At 45.7% G+C, this 22,706-nt stretch overlaps 1 protein-coding gene across 2 annotated transcripts; it reads right to left on the reverse strand.

Moving 5' to 3' along the window:
• Positions 1-163: 163 nt before the first annotated feature.
• Positions 164-10,638, reverse strand: STOM (stomatin). 2 transcript variants are annotated; one of them, XM_059486205.1, is made up of 9 exons: positions 10,516-10,638; positions 6,721-6,824; positions 5,819-5,891; positions 4,834-4,916; positions 2,968-3,171; positions 2,339-2,473; positions 1,717-1,897; positions 693-824; positions 164-607 (listed from the first exon to the last, which is right to left on the reverse strand). In XM_059486205.1, exons 1-8 carry the CDS (start codon positions 10,553-10,555, stop codon positions 706-708), a joined length of 939 nt encoding a protein of 312 aa, XP_059342188.1. In that variant the 5' UTR covers positions 10,556-10,638; the 3' UTR covers positions 164-607; positions 693-705. The 2 variants fall into 2 exon arrangements, with proteins under 2 accessions (XP_059342188.1, XP_059342186.1); XM_059486203.1 differs by having other exon boundaries at positions 164-824.
• Positions 10,639-22,706: the final 12,068 nt, after the last annotated feature.

A 22,706-nucleotide genomic window follows, 5' to 3' on the forward strand; every position in this document is an offset into this window, starting at 1 on the left:
GAGCAGCTGTAGATCCCATGTTTGGACACACCTTAGAAACCAAAACCTTCTTTGTGCCACCTTTTGCACATGGACTTTTTAGTAAAATGTTACAGAAATTATTTTGAGGAGTTTGGAACTGCTTTGCTTTCCCCTCTTCAGAATTATATGCATTTGAGACCCTGACAAACAGTATTTTACTCTTTCAGAAACTCACTCATATGTAAACAGCATGTTTTTTTATTCAGGATGAGAGCAAAAAAGCATCTTGTGCTATCAACAAGAATTCACAGGGGTGGCACCTGCAGCAGCAGCGGGAGTTACAGGGTGACTCATCTTCCCCAAGGATTAACCTGGAGCTGTGCTGTGGCTCTGCTTCCCACTCCAAGTGCCTGAGCACAGCAATGCTAATTATTCCAGCTTTGTTAACTGTTTCTCCTGCTCCCAGCCAGAAGTTAAGCTCAGCTTACATCAGCTGCCACCTTGACAAACACAGAGTATATATTGCTTTGGTGTTGCAGAGGAAAACCTGCCCAGCAGACAGGCAGAAAAACAACAGCACTTGGGCATCTCCTGCCAGTGACAAAGGCACAGCGTATCGAGGCACAGGTACCCAGGCCTAAATCACCTGTAAATACAGAGCTGATTGGAGCAGAAAGGGCATAAGAAACTACTTAAGGAGTTATGCTGGCCAGTGGGAGAAGGGCACTTACATCAGTGGTCTTGTCATTTCAGTTCCACTGCCTCGTCCCAGATTCTATGGATGTCAGACTCAATGCTGGTGGCAGCCTGACGAGTCTTAGTCTTCCCTACGTTGGCTCCACCTCTTCTGTTATTAATCCGTTCTACAGGGGTACAAAACAGGAAGTTTAACAGCTTGGGTTATGTGACCTGAGGCCCAGCTGCTTTGAGGTTGAAATGTAAGCCCTTATTGACACGACAACCACTCCAGGTCTGCAGAGAGCAGCACCAACAGGTAAAGCACCAGTGCAGTGCCTTCTGTTAAACACCACTTGTCCCTGCTGCTAGTTACAGACATGTCATTTCCTACAGAAATATGGTTGTAGATCTGGATAAAATGCAGCACTTTGGTTTTTAAAACATTTTTAGGAGAAACAGATGTAGAGCCTTATCAGTGCTTTAAAGCAGTGCAACTCTATGCAGACACAGCCTCATAACAACGGCAGCCATCGGTGTCCACAAGCACGTTGTATCCATAACTACGGCATGTTTGTGCCATTCATGGGTGGCAGAAAGTCAGAAAGTTTCACTAACAACTGTTTCTCATCAATGGGGACTGGTTTAGAGAACACGAGCCTGATTTTCAGGAGCCCCCAGGACACTATTCCACTTCCCTTGCAGGGCTACAGACCCACTTTGTAGAAGGAATAATCCCAAATGTTGGATCACCTCTACCACAACTGGTTTTCTCTTCTTTTGAAAAGGAAGTTTTGGATTAGAGGTGTTCCACCCACGACAATACGGATAAAGCTTAGTTATCTCAGAAGGAGTACAACCTGCTTGTACTCCTTCTGAGAGACTTTCAACTTCAGATATTGCATGTCCACATTCACAAACATTACATACAAGTTCTATAACACACTCAATAAAACAAAAAGGTTCCTCAGCAAACCCACTTTGCTAACACTGCCACCAGCTACAATACACAGTGAACTCAGTGCTGCAAACATGGGCTGACCCCGAGCTCGCCCCTCCCAGTCTCCTACTCTGTCCCACCTAGGAGGCCCTGCAGGAGGTTTATGGGCAGGGGGAAGACGATGGTGGAATTCTTCTCGGCAGCGATGGTGGTCAGGGTCTGCAGGTAGCGCAGCTGGAGAGCAGCAGGAGACTCCGTGATCACCATGGACGCCTCCTTCAGCGCCTTGGACGCGTTCATCTCTCCCTCGGCCGCGATCACCTGCGGAGGCAAACGGGTCAGACTGAGCTCGGTCCTCAAACTGAACCCCAAACAGGAGGAGCAGGGAATGCACAGGCTGATCTCAGCCCTAGGCAGGTACCACCCTGCTCAGTGACCTGCCCTGGGCACGTGCTTCCACCAGTCACAAGCTGCTCCTGTTTGCTCTCCAGGCCCCAGTGCCTGATATCCTCCCATCCAGAATGCAGGATCACAAAAGCTGCCATCAGGTCTTGAGAATGCAATGCAAGTATTTATTCTATCTTCAAAAGCTTTTGTGCTTCTTCCAGCACTGCCTCTCAAAACCAGAGGCACTCCCCACAGATAGCTGAAATTACTTTCTCCCTCAAGCTGTACTTTTTTGTATCTACAAGGGCTTGAGAGGGAATGGTGTATTTCTTACTTGGGAAAAACCAAATCCAGCGCCCAGGCTGATGTCATTACCTTGGCTCTTGCCTCCCGGGCAGCCTCTGCTTCTGCAGCCATGGCTCTCTGCAGCTGGACAGGTAACTTCACATCCTTGATCTCCACACGTTCCACCTTAATGCCCCAATTATCTGTTGCCTCATCAAGTGTGGCCTACAGAAGGCAGGACATGTAAGTGAAGCCACACACCTGCCTCAAACTAATGCCCAAATATGAAAAATGACCAATAAACCAAATGAATTCTCTTCAAATTCTCAGACCTTCAGGGCTTTAGTATTTGTAGTATGATGTGACAGCTAAAACAGCACAACTGTTTTCAAGTAACAAAAACTCCCAGAGCTTGATTAATGAATTGAAGGAGTTCTGTGGCACAGTTTCCTTCCACAGTGAAGGACTGACACAAGGATCCAGGGAAGCCATCCTCTCCTGTATCCCTCATTCCCACATGCTAGCCCCACTGGCCCTTGGTGCTTTAGTCCCTCATTCTTACTTTACACAGTGCCCTCCCAAGAGATCTTGTCAGGGCTTTGCCCACAGCTCCAAATCACAACTGATCACTCAGAGATAAAATAAATCCCCACCTTTAAGTGATCCATGGGATTGCTGCTTTACCTGCTGTGTGATGGATTGCTCCAAGATGCTCCTACCTGCATGCTGCGGGCAATTTCCTCACGGTCAGAGAGGATCTCAGAGAGGTTTTTGGTGCCCAGGACGTTCCTCAGGGTGGTCTGTGCCAGGAGCTGGGTGGCTGAGTCAGCGTTGGTGACGTTTGCCACGGCCAGGGTGGCGTTGTGCACCCTGTAATAAACCACTCCATCCACGTTGACTGTCACCGAGTCCTTGGTCAGGATCTGAAAAGCAGTGGGGAAAGTGCAGAATATTCCATAAATACAAGGTTAATTATTAAGACAATCACATATGTGTTTTACTACACCAAGCCCTGGTTTCCCACTGTCTTGAAAACCAAAGTCCTTATACACATATGCTGCATGTGAACGTGCCCCAGTGTTTTCACAAACTTCCCAGTACAGCTCTGAAAAGCTGAGACTAATTATGGGATTAGAAACTTGTCAGTGAAAAGCACATTCCATTCACTTTGCCCTAATGTTATTTTTAACCCACTTCCTTGAAAACACAGAGGAATCTGCAAGTCATATCACTGACAGGAAAAAGAGAAAAGGCAGAAATTATTTACTCTGGAATTCATCTTCACCTGAGAAGGTTTAACCAGTGATTCTGGCAAGGAATCACAGCCAGGCAGGTCCCAGTGCTGCCTTTCAGGGAGGTCTCCCCAGGGCTGTGTGAGGCAGCCTGACAGCAGGGCTGTGGGACTGTGCTGCACTGCTCAGGGGAGCTCAGAGAACCTCGTTCCATGGTACACAATTCCCTTCAAGATTCACCTGCCCTGTCCCTTCCCAAACGACCTCTTTTAGCAGGCTTTTCATAACACAAAGCTAAAGAATGAGTAGCATGCACAGAAATCATGTTGAACAAATAAAAATTGATTTCTGCCCCTATGTAAGGAACACAAACAAACCTAAATCCATAAGTGTAATTTAATCAAGTCAAAAGAAAAACTGGATTACTGATGGCCTCACTAATGGTACATCAGCAGCTGCAAGCACATTCTGCCTGCCAGTGATTAGGTTTTTCCCAATTACCCTTTAGAGTGTACCAGGACAGCTGCCATTTGTCTCAATCTACAACTAACCATGAGCAACAAGCCCACAGCAGATCTGACAGGAAACAGATGCAGCACACAGGTTGAAGGGAGCATCTCTGTGTCTCAAAATGCACCTGATACATGAGTGATACAGTTATAACCATCAGGATACAACTTATTTTTAGAGGGACACTTGGGTTTTATTCTTTTGCTATCCATTGAGTTGGCAGCACTGAGTTCAGCTGGCTTAATGCTCTGGAGACATTCTGCTACAAAGTTAGGATGTCCAAGGAAAATCAGACTAGAAATCAAAGTAATTTTTTTGTTCTTTATGACCTGCCATGAGTGTTCCTGTGCAGGGCAGGGCACAGGAGCCACGTGCACACCAACCCAACAAAGGCAGCTGACCACTCATTCCACCAGTTGCTATAAATAGCATTTGATGTATATTCCAATTTCATCCCATTACTTGAGCCAGTTTATACATGTAGATAAATTGGCACAGGACAGATCCCTGCTGTGCCTGGAAATCTTCCAGATTTCACAGAGGCAATTAGAGAATGTAGTATGAAGCCCAGCAGCCTTCGTTCCAAACCCCTCCCATTCCAGCTCTCAGGCAGTATCCAATTATCTCATTTGGTCTTCAGAGCATCATCTGTCTTCTTTCAGTGCTCTTCCCTTACTGGATGACATTTTAAGGGATATATGTATTCTTCACAATACACTGCACCTGCACAGGGAATCTGTACTCAAACTGCACGTTACCCAATACTGAGAGGGGAGAAAGAAAAGCAAAGTGCACAAAATTCTGCAAGGACTTTAGTAGATGCAAAGGCAAATGCAAACTCACCTCCTGAGGAGGGATATCAAAAGTGATGGTTCTCATATCAACTTTGATGAAGCTGTCTGTGCAAGGCAGGACAAAAAACAAACCTGTGCCAAAAAATCCATTCAAGAAGATGTGAAAATGAGTCATTAGAGCAGACAAAGCTTGTTAATGCAATAAGGTGAAATCCAACTGTTGTGGCTGTGCAGCTCTTTGTGAGGAACTCAGCAGCACAACACTTGTTAGTGGCTTCCAAACCAAGGTAAGATTTTCAAAAATGCATGCTGAGAAACTTCAATTTATCTGGGTATCATTTACTTAGAGATTTTTCACATTTGGAAATAAAACAGCCCCAAAACTATTAACAACTACTTCTAAAAATGTTCCCCACACAGTTACTTGTGGGGCCTAATTCTGGCAAGCACCAATCTCCTCCCTTTTGTTCTGGTGGCTCACTGAGATTCTTCAGCTTTCCAGCAATGTGAAACATTGCAAAGCCTGGGTGAAAATGAAGGAAGAAGCCATTGCCCCTTTGTCACTTTGAGCAGCAGGAGCAACAGCTGAAAATAACATTCTTCCAGGTCTCAGAGTTTCTAACAACTTGTCAAAACCATCAAATACTCTACTGGCTTCTGTTACTTTTGAAGGACATTGAGGCTTTCAGACTCATTGGATTTAACTGATACATTAAACATCTTTTTTCAAATAACCCATTTGATGCCATTAATCCTCCCTTTACATTTAGTGCTTTTGATTCTGCCTGCAGATCATACATTAACAAAGGAGAGCTGGGTAGAATTAAGTTTGCTGCCTTCTCAATCCAGAGTACAAATCAGAACTTTATGAGCTGGAAGAGACCCACGAGGCTCTTAAATTCCTGCTGTAACACATCCTCTTACTGGAAGTTATAGAATTCTTGAGAAATCCATTTGCCACTTTACTGCAATGTCTCTACACTATGATTGTTTTGCTGGTGACTAATTGGAGGAAATTGCTGTCCAGGACATACCTGGTCCCTTTGCTCCCCCTTTCAGGATGCGTCCGAGGCGGAAGATGATGACTCGCTCGTATTCCTTGATAACCTGGAACAGATTGTTGGATGTATGGATTGTTGTACACGATGGATTCCAAATTATGTACACACCAGGCTAGGACAGTCTTGAGTCTCAAATTTAATACACACTTCTCTACTGGCTGCTTTTGAGAATTTTAGCTAAAACTTTATTGTCAAAAAGCAAAGAGCAAAAGGAAAATATAATGACAATAGTCCACAAGAAATATTCCTCAGACTCTCAACAGGATGGCACCTGGGCAGGTTCAGGCACCAGCAGAGCCATCAGGAATATCCTGGCAACAACACAACAAAGTGCAGCATTTGTGACCCAGCAGGGATTTTTGCAGCTCCAATTCTGATGCCACATCAGCCAAGCCAGGAGGAAATAACTCCTCCTGTCTGGAAACTGCAAACACCATCCTCAGAGTGATCACAGGCAGCACTGTGTCTTCAAATGTGTCACGTGCAGCCACATCCATGTACATAATTACAGATTTCTATTTACACACTTCATATTTACAAGAGTGATATACAGGGAGATATCTTTAAAAAAAAAGTTCTGTAAGAGTAGTTATGGGTTCTTGCAATTATTCTGATCCTTCAAATGAGCTTATTTACTAATGACAGCTGGGCAGATGTAGTGAAGACATCAATGCAGGAATTATTTTGACCAAATATTATAACACCACTTTTATTTTTTGTTTGAATGCACTGCAGTGTTGAGGTCTACTATAGCTCAAGAAAGAACAGAGCTAGATTAATTTGTGTTTATTTTCTCAATAAATCCAATTGAGAACAATAGTAGCCACTCTGCATTGCTGAAAGTTTTAATACACTTTAGCAGTGAATGATTTTACCTTTATGCACATCCATATTGTTATAGGAAATGTAATAACAGTGAAAACAATCGAGATCAGCACCAGGATCGATCCACAGAAACCAAGGCCAGAGTCGTTATCATCTACAAAAGAGCAGAAATTGTCACTTTTTAAAACCAAGAGTGCCTATTAAAGTGCCTAAATTGGATATTTATGTTAAATGTTCCTAGAAATAAGTCACTGTTAGCACTACTCCTCTGGCCAAATGCATTAGGTTTAGATCCGAAATCAAATTAAAAGCCAAATTCTGCTTTGATTTTCATCGGTCTCTAAGTTGTGCAAGACAGATGAGGACAGAATGCTGTCCAAGCAGCATTTATGCACAAGTGTACCAACACTGAAGTTTCAATTCCCAAAGGCCTTTCTCTCCCCCAGTTCTTCTAGCAGAGTGACTCACAGGCAGCAGTGGAAATCATGTTCCTTTGTTTTCTGACAAGTCAGAGGAACCTCATGGAAGGGGTAGAGCACAAATGCCCCCAGCCTGCCAGCTCTGGGACAGCATTGCTGGGACTGGGTTCTGTTCCAGCTGTAAGGGGTGCACATCTAAGCAAACCACAATTCTCACACCCGTTGGATCTGGGAGGTTGGATAAGATGAGGTATAAGATTAGCTGGACATGAAATAAAACCTCCATAAAGAATTTCTTGGCCAGAAGCTCCTCATGCCTTATTCCTCTATCAATGGAAGACACCTGAAGGTAACTCTGGGATCAAATAACGAGCTGGTGGTTTCAAAAGCTCCCCAGCTAAAGCCATGCCAAAATGTGGCCTGGGAGGCATCCACAGAGCTACAGGAAGTTTCTTTTCCTGCCAGCTGAGACTCCTAACGGGCTGCCAGGAGCCTGCTGCCAAGCAGGGATGTCCCTGGGTGTCCCAGCACTCACAAACATCACCCTCCTACTCTGGAGATTCAGAATTTCATGTAGAAGTCACACCTCAAATGACGTCAGATTTCAAGACTGAGCAAAGAGGATGCTTTATTTAGCACCAATGTGTTGTTTTTCACAATACAAGAAGGGAGAGAGATGCGGATGTCTTGTGGAAAACTCTATGAGATACAAGTGACATGCCTGGCATTGGTGGGATGAGCTAGTTCTGCAGCTCCTGGAGGTGATCTCCATCCCTGCCCATCCCACAGGCTGAAAACAAGGGCTTGACCCACACCAAGTGCTGGCTGACAGTATCCCTAAACTGCCACTGGAATTTTCTCTGAGCTAAAAGGCAGGCAAGCGCCCACCTCGGATTTATGGCCTGCTGTGGTGGGCAAGTCTAAGCAGGCAATAAAAAAAATGCAAATATTCTTGAGCAACCTTTTTCAGAAATAAACCACAAAGAGAGGGGTTATTAAAAAAATAAAAACAAAAACTTAATTGAATCAGCCTTCAATGCCTTTAAGGCTGACTGGAACAGTTACCATTACTTTAGCAAGAAATTATCACTTGGACCATCAAACTGTATTAAGAATTTATAATACACACTTAGTGCTGGAGGCTAAGATGGAAGGGGAAAGTTCTCGTTACAGCTTGAGTGTGGCACATGGTTCATTTGTGATTTATTTCCTTCTGCAAAGACTCCACAATTCAAATAAGCACACCACAGTCAAACACACAAAATGTGCCCTGATGAAAACAAAACGCCAATTTCAAAGTGAATTACTTGTCTTCACAGATGCTTCACAGAGCATTTCAGATGGGAAAAACCCAAAATTTCGACACCCAATAACCAAAACTACATCTAATGCCACTTACTCCGTATTTTATTGTGATCACATGAGAGCTGCAGGAGAAACCACCTCAGCAGCGTGTTCAGGAAAGGCTTGCATTGACACCAATGTGACCATGGTGAGGTATTAATAACTAGCATAGTTACACATGAAATGCAGATCCTCTCCAAAGATACCAGAGCCAGGATGTGCCACTGGGCACCAGGGCCAAAGAGATCCACAGTTATTTATACAACAACTCAAATTACCCAGCCAAAGGCTTCATACACAAAGCTTTCTTATAAATAAATTTCCTTCTCTGGCTGCAAACGAGAAAAGCGTAGAATAAATCAGGACTTTTCCGTTGCCTGTTTCTGAACAATGGAAGTAACAGGAAAACATTCCACCTTCCAGTAAGTGAAACTGCCAGTAGTGCTCAGTGCATCATCTCCAAAATGTCCTGATCCACCTCATACACTTATGCCTCCTAACTGGAAGGACAAAACCCACATCAATAACGATACCAAGAAGTAAAAATTCAGTACAACTCATTGCCCCACCTGAGGACTTCTACCACTTCCTCCAGTCACACCTAGACAGCATTTGGCTTTGGTGAAAAGCCACAGTAGTGTCAAAAAACAATCTTTAAGTTCTCCTTGTTCTTGTTTACTGGTGCAGCGTCCCAGAGATTACTTCTGTTGACTCTGTCATCATTTCCGTAGTTTCCCCCTCAGTGACCCGAGTTACTGCACAGGAAAGGAAATCACACACCACAGAAACCCACCCGAGTTACGCCACCGGGGCAGCTCCCGGTGATGCTCCGGCACGGAGCGGTGTGAGGACCTGCCGGGAATCACCACCGGCGGCCACGGTACCCGAGGGGGCAGCGGGGTCAGTGCCCCGTTAGCCGGGGCTGGAGGCTCAGCATTCCCCGTTAACCGGGGCTGGGGCTCAGCATCCCTCATTAACCGGGGCTGGGGCTCAGCATTCCCCGTTAACCGGGGCTGAAGGCTCAGCATTCCCCGTTAACCGGGGCTGGGGCTCAGCATTCCCCGTTAACCGGGGCTGAAGGCTCAGCATTCCCCGTTAACCGGGGCTGGGGGCTCAGCATCCCTCATTAACCAGGGCTGGGGGCTCAGCATCCCTCATTAACAGGGGCTGGGGCTCAGCATCCCCCGTTAACTGGGGCTGGGGCTCAGCATTCCCCGTTAACCGGGGCTGGAGGCTCAGCATCCCTCATTAACCGGGGCTAGGGCTCAGCATTCCCCGTTAACCGGGGCTGGAGGCTCAGCATCCCTCATTAACCGGGGCTGGGGCTCAGCATCCCCCGTTAACTGGGGCTGGGGCTCAGCATTCCCTGTTAACCAGGGCTGGGGGCTCAGCATCCCCCGTTAATCGGGGATGGGGGCTCAGCATCCCCCGTTAATCGGGGATGGGGGCTCAGCATCCCCCGTTAACCAGGGCTGGGGGCTCAGCATTCCCCGTTAACCGGGGCTGGGGCTCAGCATTCCCCGTTAGCCGGGGCTGGAGGCTCAGCATCCCCCGTTAACCGGGGCTGGGGGCTCAGCATCCCTCATTAACCGGTGCTGGGGCTCATCAGCCCCGTTATCCGAGGCTGGGGGCTCCGCAGGCCCCATTAGCCGGGGCTGGGGGCTCAGCATGCCTCGTTAGCCAGGGCTGGGGGCTCAGCATCCCCCGTTAGCCAGGGCTGGGGGCTCAGCATGCCTCGTTAGCCGGGTAACCGGTCCAGCAGCTCCCGTTAGCCGGGGCTGGGGGCTCAGCATTCACCGATAGCCGGGGCTGGGGTCGCTCCGGAGCCGCCGGTGACCCCTCGGCAGCCGGGGCTCCGGGAAGCGGAGGCTGCCCGGGAAGCGAAGCACAACCGCTCCTCGCTCCTCCCGCGGGCTTAACTTCGGTGAAGCATCTTCAAACTTTCCTCCTCGACTAAATGAAGCAAGAATTAAAACCGGAACAAAAAAGCGGAGAGAGAGAGACACGAAGGCGCCCCGCGAGGAGCGGCCGCTGCGGGGCCGTTTGGTGACAGCCCCTGCCCGCTCCCCCTGCGGCCGTTACCTGCAGGCCGCCGGCGCTTGCCAGCTTCCTCGTCTGACATGGTCCCCGGGTCCCCTCAGAGCCGCCTCGGCGTCAGTCCCGCGTCCCCTCCGAGCCGCCTGTGCGCTGCCCCGCTGTCACGGCCGCCGCCGCCGCTCCCGCCGCCTCAGCACGGCGGTCCCGTCGCGGCTCCCTCGGCGCCGCCTCAGCGCAGCCGCCACGCGCCCGCCCCGCCCCGCCCCGGCCGCGCGCTACGGCCGGGGCCGCCCGCCCCCGCCGCCAGGGGGCGCCACCGCCGCTGAGGGCGTGAGGGAGCGGCCGTGGAGCGACCCCCGCCCGCCGCCGCGCCCGGCCCGGGACAGCGGAGGGGAAGCGGCCCAGGGCAGGGAGGGCAGAGAGGACCGAAGGAAAAGGCACGGAGGACCGAAGGAGAAGGCACGGAATGAGCGGCCGGCCCTTCGGGCAGCCACCGCCTGAGGTGAGTGAGCCCCGGGCACCCCCTCGTGAGGGGAGCGGCGAGGAAAGTTCCAGCTGCCCCGGCCTCGTGCGTCGTTTAATGTTCTGTGAGGTTTTATTGCTTTTCTTCCCCACGTTCTCCTAATCTCACGTGGAGAGTTGGGATCTTTCATCCCTTTTGGAAGAGGCCAGAGTAACAATTTCTGCTGCTTTCCAAAGTCCATCCACAGAGACAAAGTCTGTGCAAAAGTACATCACACACACAGGCATTGCATACCAGATTGTTAAATCTGACAAGAGTTCCAAAGCCCAATTCAATATTAGTGTGAGTTATAAAGTCCATAAATAATTACTGGCTATTCTTTAACCTTTATTTCTTTATGGGATATTGGTAATTAGTGGGCACGTGCAAACGTGCATCTATCACGTTACACTGTGTACTGAGAAAGGGCAATTGCTTCTTCTTCATAAAACACATTGCAGCCTATGAACAAAGTGGTATTAGAGAACTAAAATACTTTTATTTTCAGTGTTGATGTTATTCTGTGTTAAACTCTTCCTTGGAAGAGCCTAAATGGACAGCCTGAATCTTGCTGTCCATTACGTTCCAGAGGAGTGAAGATTTTGGTTTGGTAGCACAATTGGTTGAGGCAGAGGTAGGAGTGGAGCTGAATGCTAAATGTACTTGTGGTTCTTGATGTCTCCAAGTGACAAGAACAGCACTGGAGAATGACCAACAGTTTCTCTAGTGAGGATAAGATCCCTCTTGAACACTCTTCCTATTGCTGCTGTGAGCTCCTCCTGCCACACTGGTGCCAGTTGACTTCAGACTGATCCAGATGAGCAGTATGTGAAACCAAAGACTAAATCTGTCTCTGACCTTTTGAAAGTCCTTCTGTCCATTATCTTTACTCATATCTTTGCTATTAATACATTTACACGTGCTGACACCTGCTGTTCTCATATTAGTAATTCCACAACCTTTTTGTCCTACTGTCTACAACTTTGTGAGTTTACCTATGCTCTGTGTGTAACACATGGGACTAATTCTTCACATGGGTGAAAGGAAGGGAGAACCTGTGAGTTGCCTAAATGAGAACTGATAAATAATCATTCTATGCTGAAGTTGTCACCTGCAGGCAGCTTGCAAATGCCACGATGAAACTTTCAATGCAATGTGATATTTGACCAGGGGTTGTAAATATCACCACGCTGTAATTGAATGAAAATCCATGAGATTTCATGGGCTGGTTGACCTTAGGATCTCCTGGCAAATAGGCTGGTTTAGAGTGAATCAGCATTGATAGGGAAGGAGGGGTGTGCTGGAAATGGGAGGGAAAGGCTCTGTGGAAAGAGAAGATGGACTGTGAGGAGCCCCTGTCCTCCACAGCAGATTTGCCACTAGAAAAATCTGAGCTATGAGATAATGGTTCTATGATTCTATAGGTGCTTTGAAAATTTATACAAATTGCTCGCTAAGAGATGTTCAGCATGGGTTTACCTTGTTTCAGCAAGGAAGAGGAAACTCCAATTCATTTCCCCTCTCTAAAGTAAAAAATAAGCGATTAAGACCTTTCTCCTCCATGAGCTGGGATCCCTGGTTCAGCAGTGTCTCAGCTGTGTAGTGATGTACAAATTTGTGTTGGCGTTTGCTTAAAGAGGAAGCTTCTCTCTAATTTTAGATGGGTGCATTCCATTATTTATTCTTTGGCTGTTTGCCAGGGAAGTTGGACAAGCCCCTGGTGGGGTGGGCAAGGACGGCGCTGTCCTGTGGGGCATTGCTGCCATCTGCTGCCATCGGGCTGCTCCTCCACAGGGCATTCCTAGGGCACTGACCAGCGGCACAGCTTCCCTTCCCTTCCCTTCCCTTCCCTTCCCTTCCCTTCCCTTCCCTTCCCTTCCCTTCCCTTCCCTTCCCTTCCCTTCCCTTCCCTTCCCTTCCCTTCCCTTCCCTTCCCTTCCCTTCCCTTCCCTTCCCTTCCCTTTCCCCTTTCCCCTTTCCCTCTCCTCTCCTTCTTTGCTAAATAATAACATTGGAATATCTTCTCTCCTAATTTTTGGTTCAATAACTAAAGGAGATTAAGAACCTGATTTCTGTCTGCCTAGGAGAAAACAGTGGACTTGCTAATTGATTTATTAATCTCTAGGCCTTATGAAGAGGAACATTTCATGGGATCTTGACTTTATTATTTCCATAAGTCAGTGCCACTTCAAAGATGAGAGTTGTGGCAGCAGGAGCTCCTTGGTACTGCCCTGTAGTGAAGCCTGGTTTATTTAACCTTTCCTTGAATTCCAGTGTGTCTGGTGAGGAGTTATTAGAGTCCTCATCAGCAACACGGATCAGGAGTGTTGAGCTGTGCCAAAGGCGATACTCCCCACACAGGACATTCACTCCCAGCTGTGCTTTGTCGCTGGGGTCCTTCTGCAGTGTCCCCAGCTGCCGTTAGATGTCAGCAGGGCCCTGAGCACAGCCCCTGCTGACAGCCCTGCTCGAGGCTTCTCTTGAGCGCAGGAGTTTTTGTCTCCCCAGTGTTTTTTTTTAAACTCAGTTAAATAAATTGTAGTCCCCAAGGATTAGGGAATAATAGCAAAGGCTATTCCCGAAACTGTTGTTGATTCTTACTTTAAAAAGTAGCTGGATGTGGAATATTCCGATTCATAATTATGGAGCTGGCTTATTGCACTAAACTTTATGTGAAACCTCAATTTTACTCATGCTCTTCTAAACACATGGAGTGCTGTGAGCTTCCCAAAGGGATCAGCCATGGCATGGCAGGGAGGTGTGCTGTGTGCCTTATTTCAGTGTGCTTTTCTCAGGTCACAGTACATTTTAAGCAACTCTTACCATTGGTTTCCAGTGCTGTTTACCATTCCGAGTTTTGAAGGGTGCATTTAAGTATGTCAGGACATCTACCGGGTTCCTGCTACATATGTTTAAATATTTTGTTGAATTTTTAATTCTCTGGAGAGCTTTTTCACTTCCCTTATGCATTTCCAGTAGGTCTGGCTCCATATATTTTGGCTTCAATCTTTAAAGCACTGCTTTGAATCATTTTCCCCTAAAACATCTAGAAGTAATCAAACCCAGGACTGCAAGTTCCACAAACATTTCCCACGCTATAGCAGCCTGCATTTCATTTAGTTGCCTATTTTTATATCATGGGACTATTTGTTTTCAATGGAAATAAGAGTACATATATGTTGGATAATAATCCCAAAATAGGAATGTCCTAAAATCAGGTTTCTTTAAACAGAGTCATTTCTCCCACATTAAAAGATTCATAGTTTAAAATAGCTTTGAGTCTGGGAGGTTCATTATTTTTATGTTGTTTACACTTGGAGAATACAAATGAAAATCATTCAGAGCAGAGCTCCTCCTGAGGGAATCCTGAGCTTTGGGGCTGCTGTACATGGATTTACAGGAGAGAGCAGGGATCACTGCAATCTGCCTGTACATGGATTTACAGGAGAGAGCAGGGACCACAGCAATCTGCTGTACATGGATTTACAGGAGAGAGCAGGGACCACAGCAATCTGCCTGTACATGGATTTACAGGAGAGAGCAGGGACCACAGCAATCTGCTGTACATGGATTTACAGGAGAGAGCAGAGATCACAGCAATCTGCCTGCCCTGTGGGGTGCTGCTGCTGGGGGCATCTGAGCTTTGAAACAAATCACTGTGCAAAATAATCTGCATTATTTTCCTGACTTAGGATACTTTCATTATGACAAGTATCAAGAAAATCTGGTCAAATTTTCAGCAGATAGTTTTGCTGCAAACTATCTATGAGTATTACGAGTATTTTAGAAATCTAGAACATTCTATGCAACTCACTCCTTTGAATTCTCCTATATATCGTGTTAAGGGATATCCAGGTTCACAAATACAAATCAAAGTCAAATTGAACTGTCCTTGCTGATGGTATTTGCTGACAGAGAATATTTTGGAGATAGTTTTTGTTTTCTGAGTGTTTCTCACAGTTCAGTGAGGCAGAGGACTGAGCTTTCAAGACTTCCAGCAGTCCAAGAGCTGCTCCAGCCCCGGAGCCAGTTTGGGGGAGGGAAAGAGAACAGAAGGGGATGGAGCAGTTGTAAATTTCCAAATTTCCCACAGCTCTCCAGTCAGTTTCTCTAAGGAGAAACCTTCCTCCTATTTCCTATGCTGCTCGTGTGCACAGAGCCTTTACTTGTAATTTCTGGGCTTACCCAGGATCCATCTGGGCAGCCAGGGCTCTTTTTGATTTTTCAATATAATGATTTCTCTACTTCTGTAGGTTTGGCAAAAGAGAAAATTTGTGTCTGACAAAACAGAGGAAGCCTGAGGTAACACACACAAACCAAGCACATGTGCTAGAACAAGTCAAAGTCATCAAGGTGCCTCAGAGCAGCAGTGGGATGTCACTGTGCTATGCCAGAAAGCCAGGCTCGGAAGGAATCCTCCTGCAGATGTCACTGAAATTACAAGTTTGTCTCACACTTAGATAGCCTGGGGGGTTAGCACTTGTAACTGCTCCATCCCTCGAATAAGGAGCAGAGCTGCATTCCAGAACACTGGCATGCTTGAAAGATTTAGTTGCAGAGTAAGAGATGATGTTACTGTAAAAACAAGATACTGAAGGGTTGTACATTTCACTGTGTATTTAACAGTTCTGTATTTTAAACCAGAATAACTGTGTGAGACACTGGAAACAGTTCTGGACAAACAATACAGCCTGAATCTGATGATAAAAGTAACAAAGCTCTGGGGACTTTGTAATAAAAATGTATTTTATTGCAAATACATTTCTGGCAGCAGTGATTAAACTGTACTGGATGCAGAAAAAGAACTAAAGGAAGTGTTAAGAAAATGAAGACAAACATTTGTATTCACTTTTATTGACAAGAAAATTGGCTCTGAGCTGGGGGTCAGTGGCAGTAGACTCTGTGAGTCATATATTTGTGTTAGAATATTCCTGAAATGACCCAGTCCTGTGTTCATCATTTGCATGACATTATTGTTTCCACAGTCAGGGTTCCTATGGGGCTCAGATTTCTGTAACAACCTTTGGCAGGAGATTTGAAGTGCAAATGGAGTTGACTGGCACTCAGAGATTTTACTGGAAGACAAAACCCCACAATTTGCTCTGTTGTTCCCCTGTCCATGGCAGCTGTTGTTCTTCCCTTGTCTTTTTATAGAATCATAGAATCATTTAGGTTGGAAAAGACTTTCAAGATCCTCGAGTCCAACTGTTACATGAAATGAAAGAGCTAATTGGCGTTTTTTTAAAATCTAGCATTAAGTAAAGCTGAAAGTTTAAAACAGGTTTGATAGAGAAAGCGAGAGCCCCATGATGTGTTTCTATGGAAACTCCAGTTTAAGGTTTTATCTGATGGATTCTGAAAAGGGTACAATCTGCCTCTTTTTGTGATTGGGTAGACAGAGGAGAAATACAGCAGAATCAGTGTTGCAAAGTGATCTTTGGAAAGATAGTTAATGAAGTGCTTCAGGATGAAAACTGCTGTATAAATGAAAGGTGACATTTCTGTCTTAATCACTGCCTTCAATGATGAGATTTTTAGGACGGATTGCTGGAGAGAAGCCGCAGCTCGGCAGTTGAAGTATTGGTGTGAGTTTCCATTCAGCTGCTGTTGCTGAAATGTTTGATTGTTTTCACTGAGTATCCGAGCATTAACTTCGTGCTTAGAGTTGGTCATAGGATGTGGGCATTTCCTGCGCACATCTCCAGGCATTTCCAGTCCTGACTTATCACATCTGTGCCTTCCTCATTCTCTGCTGGTAAATGTCCACCCTGCCCTGCTGAGCCACATCCCTGCAGTCCCAGAGTCCCCACAGTGGCCTCTTGCTTTCTCTGATTGTGGTGGAATTCCAGAATGGTTTGGGCTGGAAGGGAACTTCAGGTCCATCCATGGACTGGACCAGGTGCCTCCACCCAGCCTGGCCTTGGACATTTCCAGGGATCCAGGGGCATCCTGTGCCAGGGCCTCCCCAACCTCACAGGGGAGAATTTCCTCCCATATCCCATCTAGCCCTGCCCTCTGTCCATGGGCAGCCGCTGCCCTGTGCTGTCCCTCCCCCTGTGCTGTCCCTCCCCTTGCCCTGTCCCTCTCCCTGTGCTGTCCCTCTCCCTGTCCTGTCCCTCCTCCTGTGCTGTCCCTCCCCCTGTGCTGTCCCTCCCCTTGCCCTGTCCCTCTCCCTGTCCTGTCCCTCCCCCTGTCCCTCCCCCTGTCCCTCCTCCTGTGCTGTCCCTCCCTCTGTCCTGTCCCTCCCCTTGTCCTGTCCCTCCCCCTGTCCTGTCCCTCCCCCTGTCCTGTCCCTCCCCCTGTCCTGTCCCTCTCCCTGTCCTGTCCCTCCCCCTGTGCTGTCCCTCCCCTTGCCCGGTCCCTCGTGGTGCTGCAGCCTTTGCCCAAGCCCCGAGCCTCGGGCTGTACTAACGAGGCCAACACTCTGCAGTTCATTCCTCAGAAGTGGAATGTGCTGGTCAGAGGTGAAAGCTGTGGTTCACAGAGCCCTTGTGCTCTTTCTGTCCATGCTTTTATTCACTTGATTTCACTTTCTTAATCAACACAGATCAGTTCACAGCCCTAGAATTCATTATGCACCATCCATTCATCCTCACTTTCCGCCAGATCTTTCAGTAGTTCACGGCACAGACTGATTCTTGCTCAATCAAGTTTGAGTTCAGCAGTCAGAGGCACCTTGTGCTGGCTGTGGTTCATTCCCTCACAATTCCATGACCATACAAATGGCTTCATTAGCCACATAGCACATGCTCATGTTTAGAATTGGTTGAGGCTGAGACATCATCTCTGTCTTCCAATACTGACTGCTAGAGCAAATGAAATAACTCATGTTTTTTTACTCATTTTTACTCTAATGAGTTCAGGAACTACTTAGACTCTTTTACAACAAGTATAGATTCACTCCTGAATTGATGCTTTAAATGGAAGAGTAATATGGAAAAGAGCAGAAATTTATTTCCAATTTAAGGAATGTTATTTCTTCCCACCTCCTCATAAAACTCAGAGCTACCTGCAGTTTCTTTCCTCTTGATTTGGCTCTTCATCTTTTGTTGAACTATCTCCCATGTTTGCTGCTACTTTCCTTGGGGGAAATACTGTTGCACAAGTAAAATATGGAATATAATGTAAAGAGCACTGTTTCCAACAGCAGCTACCAGGCAGCCCTGAAGTTCAGGATTTTTCATTCTGACACAAGTGTTTGATACTGGAAATGAAATATTTCTGCTTTGGCTCATTTGATTTGTTCCTTTAAATAGATCAAGTGGAGTACACCAAGTGTTTGGAGCTGTAGCACAAAATAAAAGGAGAAATTAATAAGGGTTTAGATAATTTTAAAGATAGTGAGAGTGGTTTAATGGGAGAAAAATTTACTGTTTCCATTGTACAAAACCAAACAGAAACAGGCTGGTGCCAGCAGCTGAACAATGTAAAATAATGACTGGCTTTGTCTCTGTGAGGCTGTTCAAACCAAATGACTGAAATTATCCCAATGACGTGTTCCCAGTTCAAGAGATAAAAATGAATTCATGACTATTATGCATTTCTGGCCTTCATAATTCCACTCTCACTTCTGGCTGCATCCTCCCCAGAATCTGGGATAGCCGTGCAGGGCTCTGGAAAGGTAAATGGCTGGCAGACAGTTTGAAAAGGATTCATTATCACCATGCCAAGCTAGAAGAGATTTTTTTCCTTCCTTGATTTGTAATGTGGTTGCAGAGTCCAGCAGTTGCTGCTCCAAGTGAAATCCCCAATCCCAGAGAGGTCAGCTTTACCCTGCCTGTTCTGCAGAGGAATTCACACAGATTTCAGACACGTTCTACAGAGTGCTGACAAGGCTGTACTGAACAGAATCACTGATCTTAACACCCAGACTTCATTGTGAGCAGCTCAGACTCCCTGTCTTGTGACAAAAGGACACTTCCTTAGCATCCAGATCTTCTGTGTTTACTCTGTGTAGTTTGGGAATTATGGCCACACTACCAGTATGGTTAACTACAAGTCCTGGCTGAGCTGGAATTGCTGCAGTCATTCCAAATCCATCATGTGCAATATTCTGCAGTAGAACAGGGGAGTTACAGCAAACTGTTTGTCCCCCAGGGCCAGCAGTAACATTATTTGAAAAGAAAACAGAAATGATTAAACCATTATGGCCTCTGACTCTCTTTCTGACTCTGATCTGTTTGGTTAGAAGGTTTGATAAATTTGATGACTATGTTTAAATTACAAGATAGGATGATAAACTTTTCAAGAGGATATTGCTATATTTAGTAAATCCCTCTAATAAAGCACTGCTTTAGAAGCTTTTACTCAAGCTTCCTTTAGAGCTGTCAAGACACTCTTTAGTCAGTGACTTTTATTGCTTGTCTCTATGCAGCGTTTGTTGAGCAGCTGATTATCTGATCATAGAACAGTTTCTGGTGTGCTTTGTGAAAGAAATATTTTATTTTTATTTCTACTGCTTCAGCAGGACAATTTCATATTGGGTGCATCTGTTCTTATTAGTCAGAGCTAAAGTAGCTTGAGGGAGCCCCACAAAGCTATATAGATTCTTTAAAAACTCTGTGACTGATATATTGCTTTATGACTCCCCACTGGGCTGATTTTTGCTATTTTCTGAAACTTATTTAATAGAAAGCCTTTTTTAGGATTATTACTGTTAATTATTTTCCTTAAAGTAATAAGATGCTATTTTTATTACCAACACGAAAAAAGGTTGGTGTATACATAAAACATCATAGTCTGACTTCAGTGCTATTTTGGTTGAACTAGGTGAATTAGAAGCAATTATTTTGTGTGTAAATAATGTGGATATTCTTGAAAAGTGTGGGGTTTTCTTGTATAAAGTCTCTTTCCTTGCATTTAACTCAAATCAGTTTCCAAACATTGGACAGGGCCTGATTTTAGGAAGAAATCTCTACAGAACACCCCAAGCCAGGAGGGAATTGTGCTGAAATTTCAGTGATGGTGAGAGTTTACTGGCAGTCAATATAGAGGTTAAAACATTCCAAGTGTGGCATAAAACAATCCCTGACATCCTCTCCTCCGTAAGATCCTGTGACATCTCTTTGGCCTTGGCCGTGTCTGGGCTCTGCTCATGAAGAGTTTCCCTGGCCCAGTGGATGTCCCTGCTGCGTGTCAGATGTGCCCACGGTGCTGGCTCAGAGGTGATGTGAGAACAGGACATGGCAGTGCCTGAGAGGGGCAGGGGAGCCCCCTGGAGCCCTGCAGGTCAGCTGTGCCTCACACCCCTGCCATGGGAGATTTCCCTCCAAGGATGGTTCCTCTGGCTCAGCAGCTGCTGCAGCGTGCCCCGGTGGTCAATGGAACTGTTCCGCTGGAGCTCACAGAGTGCATTACACCTGCAAAGTGCTGCTGCATTCTCGGGCTGGCAGTCTGTCATTACACCATGCTGCCTTTCTCGTTAATGTGCTTCTCCCTCCAGGAGTGGTGCTGTGATTAGCAGTGTGCTGGATGTGGTGTGTGACCCTCTCAGTGCTCCGTGCTCCCAACACAAATCCTTTCATTTGCTGATTGTTTAGTCCTTCCTGATTCTCCACCTGTTTCTGTTGTGTTTTGCTGCTGTCTCCAGGGAGTGGGCAGTGGTGTGAATGTCTCTCCTCACACAGCAGCTGAAGATGCATTTCTTTCAAAGCCTGCAATCGATTTCCCGAGTTACTATTTTTGCTCAATTTGTGATAGACTTGAGGTCTCGTTCCTTGTTAAGTTGTTGTAGAGCTCTCTGTGACTGGTTAGGCTGGAATCAGCACGGACAATGGGGGAAGTCCCACTGCTTGCCTCTCCTTTCATCCTCAGAGCTGTCTTAATGGCTTACAAACTTTCTCAGCTGAAGTCATCTCACATTTGGAAGGGATTTATGTTTCTATTTCTTGCTCTATGGATTTGTCCTTTGACTTTTTCATGTAGGTTTAAAACACAATGGAAGTGCCTGAACAGTCTGTCCACAGAGATGCCAGATACACTGAAGTAATTAAACTCGTGCCAGTGTTTCCACTATAAAATGCATTTCTCCAAGTTTTATTACTCGGTTTCAATAGTTTGTTCTTGTAAACAAGATGTACACTCAGACAAATTGTTTTGAAATGTGTTTTAAATGTCCCTTTGCAAATTTTTTGAGCCGTAACACAACTGGGGAGAGACCTGAGCACTTGGCTGAGTTTTGGCTTTCATAAATCACAGAGAAATGTATGATTTTTCCTAGTGAAATGGTGCAACTTGTACCTAATGAGCCTCACTGCTGCTGGGGACATTAGGCTTAGCATTTGCTTCTACTGTGATTTCAGGGAAACATAAAAATGAGAAACTATTGCTGTTATGCACAGATTAAAAATTCTACCTAGGCCTAGGTAGCTATAGGGCATGACCAAATGTTTCATTTTTTCCCCCTTAATTTACAACAACAAAAAAACCTTTACAAGACTTTATGGCACTAAAGGAGGTACAAAGGCTTGAAGGAGAAAAATAATGTCAGTAGGTTAGATGTTAAAGACTATAGTGCTAATGATAAATATAGCCCAATTAAACTGAGGCACCAACTTTTCCAGCAGGTTCTATCCTGCTTTAATGGCTGGGATTTACTGCCAGCAAACTCCATCTCCTTGAGACTGATATAAATAGAGACATAAAATGTCAAGCTTGACAAGCAGCATTTCATATCAGGCGCTGTCTTGCTCATTGTGTTCTCCAGTCACAGATTGTCCTTTAATACCAAATTGTAAACCCACCTTTTCAATCAGCTTCAAGCCAAATGTTCTCTATTATAGTGTAACAACCTCTGCAGTAAAAAAGATTTTGGCTCTGCTGAGCAAAGTATTTGCCCTGTGCATGACAGTCCCCATCTCTGGATTTCCATGTTGATTTTAGATATAATTTGTCATTATGGAGATTTCTTCCCATTTCTGCTGCTCTTGCGTGCAATCATAACTTTTTGGTAATGAGAAATTATTTTCTTGCTTGCAATTAAAGAAGAATAGAAATGAGATCTATGTCAGTGCATAGGTTAAAGCTGTCCTAAAGTTCTAGTGTCATTTAAGTGTGCACTTACAAGAATTAGAGTTTGAAGAAGAGGGGACATCTGCAGCCTGTGTAAATACCCATAAGTGTTTGGGATTATCAGAACTCTGTAGGGGGAAACCTCCCAGTCTTTACATTATGGAAAACATGGAGAGAAATTCCATTGAAGAAATTGAATTAATTCAAATACTCATATGAAAATCAGTATTCCAATTACAAACTCAGAAGAGACAGTGATCTTCTGTTGGATATTGGAAGTAAAAGAGAGAAATCCCTAAACAGCAGGACAAATATCCTGTTCCTCTGGGGAGTGAGAAGATGCATCAGTGAAGGGAACCCAGGGCAGGCATAATGCAGTACCTGACGTGGTTGGAAGGACAAACAGACGGTTTTAGGAGGAGGATGCAAGGATGGAAGTGCAGAATATTTGCACTGGAGCAGGACTGGGTGACTCAGTGGCTGTGGAAGTTTGTCAGTGGGAATGCAGTGGAACAAAAGGTCAGGGCACAATTCAGAAACTGCAGAGTAGAGCAAGGTGAGGAAGCTGCAGAACCTGGCTCTGCCAGAGGAAACACTCAACATAATTACCATCCCAATTTGTATTGCATAACTTCAGATGATGAGGTCTGCATTTCATTTATGAATGAGGTACAATCTGGAAGGATTTGGATGTCTTCTTCTTTCAGTCACTCACGCTGAATAT

Source organism: Ammospiza nelsoni, chromosome 20 (genome assembly GCF_027579445.1).
Source record: "Ammospiza nelsoni isolate bAmmNel1 chromosome 20, bAmmNel1.pri, whole genome shotgun sequence".
NCBI lineage: Eukaryota > Metazoa > Chordata > Aves > Passeriformes > Passerellidae > Ammospiza > Ammospiza nelsoni.

Excerpts from the sequence above, each read along its gene's own strand:
- STOM (XM_059486205.1), bottom strand. The coding sequence starts at position 10,555 with ATGTCAGACGAGGAAGCTGGCAAGCGCCGGCGGCCTGCAG. Across the intron at positions 4,917-5,818 it reads AGGGGGAGCAAAGGGACCAG|GTTTGTTTTTTGTCCTGCCT; the intron begins GTATGTCCTGGA and ends TTTTTGGCACAG. Across the intron at positions 1,898-2,338 it reads CCCGGGAGGCAAGAGCCAAG|GTGATCGCGGCCGAGGGAGA; the intron begins GTAATGACATCA and ends TTGCCTCCGCAG.